At 38.6% G+C, this 10516-nt stretch overlaps 1 protein-coding gene across 1 annotated transcript; it reads right to left on the reverse strand.

The window, feature by feature from the left end:
• Positions 1-359: 359 nt before the first annotated feature.
• On the reverse strand, positions 360-7254 carry LOC131218134 (heparanase-like protein 2). Its single transcript, XM_058212814.1, has 9 exons — positions 7048-7254; positions 5593-5629; positions 5038-5221; positions 3920-4080; positions 3584-3817; positions 3176-3365; positions 2356-2481; positions 2148-2247; positions 360-775 (listed from the first exon to the last, which is right to left on the reverse strand). The coding sequence occupies exons 1-9, from the start codon at positions 7252-7254 to the stop codon at positions 446-448; spliced, it is 1569 nt and encodes a 522-aa protein (XP_058068797.1). The 3' UTR covers positions 360-445.
• Positions 7255-10516: the final 3262 nt, after the last annotated feature.

Here is a 10516-nt window from a genome sequence, read left to right on the forward strand (position 1 = left end):
GGAAGACGCGGATACGGCATACAATGGAGATGATTTTTTGAACTCTGACCAACTTGTTGCAATAAAGGGTTGAGCGTTTCTAAGAAGAAATTAGGCCAGTGCATTTCCAAAGTGTATGTATGAAGAAGCCTAGAATGAACAGTCCTTTAACCATGTTTACGAGGCCTGCGTGATGTGTGAATGACATTCAACCTGTCCAACAGGCTTGCAACACAACGACATGCATCCAATATAAAAATAGCCCAAGCCAATCATAACTGAGTGACGCCCTAGAAAGAAACCGTACACACACACACACACACACACACACAGAGAGAGAGAGAGAGAGAGAGAGAGAGAGAGAGAGAGAGAGAGAGAGACTCTTTTTATGTGTATTCAATTGCAAAGAGCAGATACAATGATGATACTCAGGTACAACCACAAATTTCAGATTTGCAATGGTCCCTCAGCAGGCTGGAGCCTTGAAGTCCTTGAAGACAGCAAAGACAATCGACGACTGAGCAACACTCACAGGTTTCGAACTGTCGACTTGGGTTGGTTTCAAATCAGGGATGTCACCATTTTCTGTAAGCTCCAACGGTGACCCATTGAGCAGCATGGTGGTGCTCTTTAGATCACCATCTTTGGCAGTCAAATGATACTCATCTCTTTGCGCACCTGCTACAGCTTGCGCTGAAGCTTCCAATGGTGGGTACAAGTTCAGGTCGTTGGCCAGCGAAACATTGAAGGATGTTGAGTTGGATAGATTAATCAGAAGCAGAGTAACTCCAGCAGCCTGAGAGAGAGAGAGAGAGAGAGAGAGAGAGAGAGAGAGAGAGAGAGATTACATAAGAATATATATGTTCTTTAGTAAAAAGAATATTCCAACCGGTCGTGCACATCGGTTTCACTGTCTATTTTCCTTTATCTTATCACCTCTTGGTGATACTCCTAAGTTTCCTTAAATGCATTCATATCTAATTTTATCCTTCCTCATCTAACCTTACATGAACATGTTGTTCCAGAGTTATTTAAGCTACGCTTATGAACATGTTGTTCCAGAGTTACCTTACATGTTTGTCCTATAAAGCATAAGATGGTCTATAGCTATCGTGTAGAAATCCAACCTGTCCATAAGATGCCTCACCGTAGAAGACTCCCAAGGTCCAAAATCAGTCCAATCGAAAACTCATATGTGCGACGTCAAAGGGAACATATATAATCAAGGCTGCTCCAGATCTTCATCCAATCCAAATGAAGGGTAGGTGGGCCCCTTTGAAATTCAAGGGTGAGCATTCCCTCCGAATTCATTCCCTTCGTTGTGGCCCATCTTTGTTTTAGATCAGGTTGACTTTTGGTTCCTAGAAGTTTTATGAGGTACTGCATCTAATAGATGGGTCCAATACCTCAAGCAAGTGACTTGGCCCAAATCATGCCTCGTCTTGTCGAGTCAGTGAGTCTGGCCAAGTAGGGATTGAACATGAGTGAGTTTCTCAGTGACCTGCCTTGAAATCTATCTGAGTTGAGGTGACTAAGCCGAACTAAGGGTCGAGTGTGCGAATTTTAGAACTATGATTTGACATGGCAGGGAGTGGCCCCAAAATCACCCAGATTGGAAAGATTAGGCCCTTGTATTGTTAGCCTCTGTCCTGTTGGAAGTGGAAGGTTGACGTAGTTTTTTTGCAGTAACTGTAATTAGACTAACCAGGGTTAGGTCGTTCAATGTCAGATTCTTGTGGCATTTCCTAGGCATGATGGGACCCACAAAATCAATGGTCTGGAATACTGACTATTGACCCCACCCGCATATATCTTCACAGGCCTCAGCAAACTACACAACGGTCTCAAACATAGGCACGGTTGGTTTAAAGATTCAATCTACCTTCTTTATAAACATTAAGAGATCGTTTGGATGCATGTAAAATTTAAGTGTAAACACTTGAAACTCCTTTCAGGTGTAAAGCGCTTACAGACTATCCTGTTTGACTTTATGCTATTAAGTGCGTATAAGTAGCTATTAGAGAGAGAGAGAGAGAGAGATCTTTTCCCCCACAAACAAAATAGCTTCATTTTGAAATCATCAATGAAGGAAATAAAGTCAACAAATAAAAACAAATTTAAGAAAAAAAAAAAGAAGTAAAACCACATTAACTAGAAGATGATCATACCCCATTTCTACGGCAATGAGTATATGCACGTAAGTACGGTGAGCCATTGTGATTGGTAGCAAGAACACCCCTCCCCATTAACCGGTGGAAAAGAAGAGCGCTGGTAAACAGTAAAACAACATAAAATGATTTGTCGACAGTTCTATAATATAAAGATAAAAGACTACTGAAAATGTAGGTATTTTGGCTCTATAGTTTCAAATCTCACCTATAATAGTCAGGGTTGGGTACCATTGTTGTGGTGTTGAGGAGACCATAGTTTCCGCCAATCAATGTCTGCCGGCAGAAAACTTTGTGGTTATATGTCGATGTCATACCAAGCTGATCCAAGAACCTGTTACAAACACAATGAATCAATCAGTTGATGGCTTATAGACGGATTGATCTAAAATTTAAGATACAAACATATTGTTTAATGGGAAATATTTGTAGGGATAAGGATATAGCTAGTTGGCTTAGCTGGCATGTATTATGATCTTTTGATTTAGATGTATACTGTGTTGCCAGCACATGTGTATGCATACGTTTCCTCTTGTATATGAATCCTTAGTGGGTTATAAATGTTATGGAATATTTTTCTCTAATTTTTATAGTGTCCTTTGTCAATTTTGACAATATTCAATTGTGCCCACATTGCTCGCTGTAAATTACAATGCTAGGAGCCAAATTCAGACTTATGGACATCACGATGAATTGATCTAGATGGTTCATTAGGTCAAGGTAATAGATGGGATGGTTCAAATTGTCTTAAGGAAAAATATTCTTCAGAGTCATTGGCAAGATGGTATCATCTTCTCATCATGGTCTTTTCGGGTGCACATGAAGAGTGATCTGGACCAAACGGACAGTCGAGAATGATTGATCATTCCCATCTATCCAAATGCAGTTCATAGAACTAAATAACTTAGTGCAATTTCACTAGATACATAGTTTCAGGGGTGATACTAGAAGAACCACCTTGGAAAACCAACATGAAAAGAGATGCATGAATAACATCTATAGGAAAGAAAGAGAAAAGAGTCCATCACCAGAAGCTATTAATGAAGGCATGCGATATGAGTTTGCCTCCGCTGTTGTATGCACCACCAGATTCTGAAACCCAAGCCGACGACCATGGGCTGAACTCCTTAAGCGTGACCTCAAGGTCATTGTATGTCTGAACTATCTCATCGAGATGATATGGATCTTGCATCTTGTCAAATAGAGTCGGATCAACACCTAAATGAAAGAATCCATAAACACCATTAATTTTGCCATCTTACCATACATTAGCACATATATGTACCCATTTGATCAATTCATTGGGCGGCAATGAAAGCATCTTCTCTACATATGCATTCACAATTTACATGTTTATAAGAAATGCCGAAGATGCCAATGCAAACAATCAGATGGGCTCCACTAAATTCAGAATTCAATGCAAAATCCTCACTGACCTGCACCAAGGTTGTAGATATGATGGCTCACTACATCGACGACATTGGGCCCTGAGGCCAGAAGGAAGTCATCAAACCACTTTTTCTCAAAGAAACCTCCAGGGGCCATAATCTGTGGTTTTTTCCCGGAATTCTGATATAGCTCGTCAACAAGTTTTCTAAGTATGATCATGTCCTCTCCATATTGTTTAGGTTCTACCTTTGCAGCAATTCCGCCTCCACAGAGTTCATTTCCTGATAGGAAATGTACCATATAAAAAATTAGAGAGAACTTAATTTTAAAAAATTAAGACATGAGCTGTTCAATTTAAGATCTGAGATTGTGATTATGATTACCGAATTCCCATGAATCGATCTTTTGCCCCTTTGAGAGGATGTACTGCATGAAAGCACGAGTGTTTGATGGGTTCCAATTGCCTATGTAAAGAGTATCTTTTGGATCTTGATTTGCCTTCTTTCTCCCAATGAGTGCATTCAATCCAAATGTTAGCACAGCTCTGCACCCATTCAGAAAGAATTGCTTAGTTACATCATAAAGCAACTGCCTTAAGAACTCTCTACTTAGCTGCATTTTAAAGGTGTGTGTTTAGATGCACTATTGAATTGAATAGGTTCTGTTTTAGGAGAATTCCTTGTGAGTATTTACATACCAATCCGTCCAGCCAGATCACTCAGCGAGTGAGAATGGGAAAACTCAAAATCAGGTGATCCAATCATCAGGTGAGATACCTTTTGAATTTGATGTTTTTGGAGGTTATTCATTGTTTTCTATGGTGTGGCCCAGATGATGCTTGGATTGGCTTGATTTTTGTGTTGCCACATTTTCATGGTAGGTGAACCTGCTGGATGATTGGATTCCATACAAACAGCATGGTGGGCCCCATATGTAGCTAGTTTTAAGAAATTTTCTATGATTGTTGTAGAGGAACCAGCCTCCAGATTTTGATGGAACATAATAGGCTACTTCCTCACTTGAATGCTAGTAAACATCACTAATCTTCATTCATACTCCTGATTAGATGGGACACATCGAGTTTGCAATTCAGTTAACCTGTGTGCATTTGCATTTAGATACATCATTTCAGGCTGTAAAAGATTCTATTCTAATCCGTTTGAGAGACGAACACAACCAGACATCATTTAAGGCCCATTTGGGAGACCCAAAATTTAATTCTAGTTCTATTTTTATTTTTATTTTTCAGCACAACCAATCCACCTTGTAAGTGGAATCTAAATCAGAACAAAGGAAAGAAAGGAAAGGAGCCCTTGTTGTCTTGCCAAGGATTTGAGTGTGCTGAGTTTACTTGAAAATTTCACTACTAGAATAGGATTTCAAATCTCTACAGATGCCCCACCTATTCTATATATTTTTGTCATTTTCAATAGAATTATATACGAGCATTTTCCAAAATGTAGTCTCTCATGAATAACACTACTAAAAGAGAGATCCTTACCCTTGGCTGGAAAATAATTCATAGAGTGCATCCCATCTATCCATGTTAAGGCAACCATTGGAAAATCCAAACAAGCCACTTTCCTTCTTTTTGAAGTAATGGCATTTGCGAACTGTGCCATTCACATTGTACAGCATCTGGTCTTGCAATGAACCTCCCAGCCTGAGTCTCAATGAGTTGAAAGCTGAAATTTCAAATAGCAGAAATCGTCAAGAGCTTAAAACCATTACTAAAAAATAAAAATCAAACAATGCCCAACAATATATATATATATATATATATATTGGAAGAAAGAGAGATCGTTCTTTTCATACTGTTGAGTTCTGATTTAAACAGTGAATTCCCCGGCACTAATTAAGAAAATCCAATATCTTATATATAAACATATATATATAGATATATATATATATATATATATATATATATATATATATATATATATATATATGGATATAGGAAGAAAGAGAAATCGTTCTTTTCATACTGTTGAGTTCTGATTTAAACAGTGAATTCCCCAACACTAATTAAGAAAATCCAATATCTTCACCCACTTACCTTTGATAGCCTTTGGAAGAATTGGGTTACTCAAATTCTGCAAAAAACACACAATTCCAAGCTTATTTTATAGACTATTAGACAGATGTCATGGATGCAACTAGTTTAAGATGAGAATTTCATGCGGTCACCTGTTTGTGGTCCCTTTATGGTGCATGTATAAATCCAACCTGTCTACCAGGGTTGTCCAATCATCAAAATGGGACAACCCAAACATCAGACTGATCCAACCATTAGGTGGGCCACACCACAGGTAACCAGTGACAACCACCCATTTAAACTTGGTTATTTATTTTCGTATTATGACAGCATGGATGCATGCGTACGTACGTAAATAGGAGTCACACCACCGGCATGAATTTACATAAATCCAATCCATGATAGATATAATTTAAATGCATACATGTGTTATAGTCCTCAATTACATGCATGCAACCCAGATCCATAATTCAAAGTGGTAGACTGAGTGAAAGATACCTCGTTTCAACACTGAGGTATTGGTACCGATTCCCTCATCGGGGTGGGTAACAGTGAAGTGTGAACTGACAATGGGTATACTACCAAGCTAATAAAAATAAAAATACATTCATGCATGGAAAAGGTAACTTGGGTTGCAGTGATCATGCACTCCTATTACTGGTAATCTTCATCATGTGTTGAACTTGTTGGACGTGCTGGATGTTATAAATACATGATATGAGCTGCACATTGCATATAATCAATCTTCAAAATAAAAATAACCACCCAAAAAGTCCAAAGACACACTACATGTGCGTTTCAAGCTTTTGGGATTGTTGATCCTTGTTCTCTAAGGCATGGCCCACCTGATGATGGGACTAGCCTGATTTTATCTCTTGGTGATCTTTATGATATGTTGAATCTGTTGGATGTGCTGGATTTCATAAATACATGATATGGACCACACATTACCATACGACTGCATATATATGATCAATCTTTCAAATAAATTAACCACCCCAAAAGCCCAAATTAATGACACACGTCTTCTGTGATGAATGGCCGAAGGGCTGTACAAAATATTTTCTGTGATGAATGCAACTTGTGGCTAGAGTCCACTTACAAACAACAACAACAACAACAACAACAACAACAACAATAATAATAATAATAATAATAATAATAATAATAAATAAAGGACACACATGCCTTCGAACTTTTGGAGCTGCAGACCATTGTTCTCTAAGGTGTGGCCCACCTGATGATCGGACTAGCCTGATTTTATCTCTAGATGATCTTTATGATGGGTTAAACCTATTGGATGTTCTGGATGTCATAAACACAAGATATGGGCCACACATTACCATCCGACTACATGTGATCAATCTTCCAAATAGACTAACACAGTTTTCCACGTGCCACTTGCATTTGTACTTGCATGGAATTGGATAGAAGGAATTGATGCACATACAACTTAAAAAAGATTATGATGCATACCAGATTAAGAAGACCAGCTTGCTCCCAAGGGCACATATTGTAATTGCACTTGCTAGGGGGCCACCAATCAAGGGTGGCACACACAAAAGTATCATCTGTCTTAGCAATGGTGGTCACACCTTTTACTGTAACTGTTACATCATCTCCTAAACTTAATGAAAAATAACTGCACAGAAGAAGAGAGAGAAGGAAGCTCCTGCTAACCATCTCAATCTCTTCCAAAAGGTAAGACCCACATTGAAATTCAATCTAAGAAGGTCTTATAAAGACAGCCAAACCATCTAAATTAAGCAATTTTAGCTAATTAACTAATTTAGTTACAGAAGGATAAGGAATAAATGTCTAGAATTAGTAGTGTTGACTAGGCATTTGTCTTAATTCTGTTGTGAAATTAATGTTAGAGCAGAAAGACTCTCCCCTTTTCTACTTTAGTGGTAATGCTTCTGTTTAGCCTCTTTTTATAGAATCACAGGAATTCGTCAAACTTTTAATTTAGATTTACTATTTAGAGATTCTAGTTGGGGCCCACAGTGATGTTTATGAGAAATCCAACACGTCCATTCATTTTTTTGAGCTCTATTTAGGACATTCAACAAAAAATGAGGAGGATCCAAAACTCAAGTGGGCCATACGAGATGAAACGGTGGGGAAAGGAATGCCTACCGTTGAAACCTTCCTTGGCTCCACTTTGATGCTTATATTCCATCCAAACCGTTTAAAAGGTCATTTTCACTGCAATGAAGTGAAAACACCGTGGACTTAAACCGATGCAAATCTTTTATGGCCATATAAATGTTTCAAAAGTGGTCACTAAATCCCCACTATTTCCTCCCGTGTGTCCAATATAAGTTTTGGATATACCTTATTTTTGGTCGCATGTCTTAAAATGAGCTCCAAAAACAGATGGACGGAGTGACTTCCTTACAAATATCACAGTGGGCCCCACACATAATCCGTGCGCAAGAACTGCCTGCGAAAGGCTTTCGCAAGAGATCCGCGTCCTATGTTGATGGTGGCAGCAGATTAAGTGTTATCCGGGTAACACATTAGTGGGTGTTACCATTACCGTGGGGCCCACCTTGATGATGTTTTGTATATCCATGCCGTTCATCCGTTTCTCCAGCCCATTTTAAGAAGGGTTATAAAAATTATACAGATCCAAATCTCAGGTGGCCCACACCACAGGAAACAGTGGTAGTTGAGAGCCTCAGCATTAAAATTTCTAAAGAGCCCATCTTAAGGTTTTGGTAATGTTTATTTGCAATCCAACCGGTTGATAATGTCAAGAAGATCTGGATGAAGGGAAATACAAATATCTGCTTGATTCAAAACTTAGGTGGCACATAAACAGTTTTTAATGGTCATTCATCACTATTTCTAGTGGTATGGCCCACCTGAGATTTGTATCTTTTTAAGCTTTGGGATATATAGATAAAATGAAATGAAATGAAAAAACAGATGAACGGCGTGGATATACAGAAAATAGATCAAGGTGAGCCCCACACGGTTATGGTAATACTTACGAAAGCTGTTGCCCGGGTAAGGGCTAATCCGCTGCCGTTGAAGTCGCTGGAAATTCCGCTTCTCATTGGTCCACGTAATTTCCCATGACTCGACTTCACAAGATAGACGCTATTCTCTCTCCCGCGCGAATAAATTGCCCGCGGCACAACGCGACTTCTAACGTGCAGAACTTTCCTGGCCCAGTACGATTTATGTGTTAGATCTACACCGTTCATCCATTTTTTCAGTTCAATATAAAACATTAATCTAAAAACGAAGCACATACAAAATTCAAATTGACCATACCACGGAAAGCAATGGGGATTGAATAACATCGTTGAAGCCTTTTTAGGGCCAATGACAAGGCTTATTTTCCATCTAACCTGTTCATAAGAAAATACCAGGATGAAGGTATAACACAAATATCATTTTGATCGGAGCATTATAAGGCCCTAAGAAGCTTTCAACATTAGTGTCAATTCCTACTGTTTTCCTGTAGTGTAGTGTGGTCCACTTGAGTTTTGAATCTACTTTGTTTTGTTTTAGAATTCTTAATGTAGAATGATTTTTTTAAAAAATGAATGAACTGTGTGAATATAAGAAGTACATCATTGTGGGGCCCATATAAATTTCACATGTGAAGAAGTCACTGATGGCCGTGTGGTAGAAAATGAAGGGTTGACGTATGGAACTTCAGTGAGCCCATCATAATGTATGAATCAGATTCACGCTGTTCATCCATTTTTTCCTGACCATTTTAGAGCACGAGACAAAAGATGAGGCAGATCAAAGGCTCAAATGGGCCACACTATAGGCAACAACAGCATTAGATACCTATGGTTGAAATTTACATTAGGTCGAATAAGGCTCCAATCAATATTTGTGTTTTCCATTCACCCATGAGTGACCTTATGAAGAGTTTATATTGCAAATAAACCTTACAGTGCACCTTTACTCAGAGTTTATTTTGCAAATAAACCTTACAGTGCACCTTGGAATTCGTTTAATCCCCTCTGCTTTAGGTGGTGTGGTCCACTTGAAATTTGGATGTGCCTCAGTTTTCATCTCATTCTCAAGAATGATCTTGGAAAGTTTTATGGACCGTGTGGATCTAATACATAAATTATGGTGGGGCCGAGAGAAGATCCCCATGTTAAAAGCTGGGTGATAAATAGGGGAGAGAGAAGATGGGTATACTTTGGGAGCTGGTGTCTCGGGCGACAACGTGGAGCAATGAGAAGAGACGGCACTGAATTTTACATTGCCATCAAGAAATCGGATTGCCTGCTGAGTTGCTAGGTTTGCTTTTATCCTATGGAGTAACTGGGGTTGGGCCCGCCTGAATATATGTGCCTTATCCACGCCATCCATCTTTTCTTTTCTTTTTTCTTTAATTTAATAGCTAATTTTAGGGTTTAAGACTAAAATTGAAGCATATCTATAGCTCAAGTGGACCAAACTGTAGGAAACAGTGGGAATATATTTCTACTGTTGAAACCTTCATAGGGCCTATAAGTGATGTTTATTTGTCATCCAACTTGTTAATAAGATAACACTGGCATGGATGAAGAGAAAACACAAATATCAGATTGATCCAGAACTTCTTTGGCTCGTAAGAATTTTTTTCAATGGTAGATGTTAAATTCATATTATTTCCTATGTTGTGTTTGACTTGAGATTTAAATATGCTTCATTTTTGGACTCAAGCTCTAAACTTATTTGATAAAATGGATGAACGAAGTGGATAAAATATATAAATCACAATGGCTCTATAGAATTTACTCAGTGCTTTTACTCAACACGCAATCACCTTGGCATTCAACACAGCACTCTCTTCCTGTTCATGGATGGAAAGAAAGTTCAAAGAAGTATACTATTTAAAGATGGAAAGAAAATTCAGAGGATGGAGTGGGCGTGAATTAGATGTTACCCTTACCGTAAGTCCCATCTTGTTGATATATTGCAC

The sequence above is a fragment of the Magnolia sinica genome, chromosome 11, assembly GCF_029962835.1.
Source record: "Magnolia sinica isolate HGM2019 chromosome 11, MsV1, whole genome shotgun sequence".
Taxonomy (NCBI): Eukaryota; Viridiplantae; Streptophyta; class Magnoliopsida; order Magnoliales; family Magnoliaceae; genus Magnolia; species Magnolia sinica.

Excerpts from the sequence above, each read along its gene's own strand:
- LOC131218134 (XM_058212814.1), bottom strand. The coding sequence starts at position 7,254 with ATGGTTAGCAGGAGCTTCCTTCTCTCTCTTCTTCTGTGCAGTTATTTT. Across the intron at positions 2,248-2,355 it reads CCCAACCCTGACTATTATAG|CGCTCTTCTTTTCCACCGGT; the intron begins GTGAGATTTGAA and ends ACTGTTTACCAG. Across the intron at positions 776-2,147 it reads CTCATTGCCGTAGAAATGGG|GCTGCTGGAGTTACTCTGCT; the intron begins GTATGATCATCT and ends TCTCTCTCTCAG.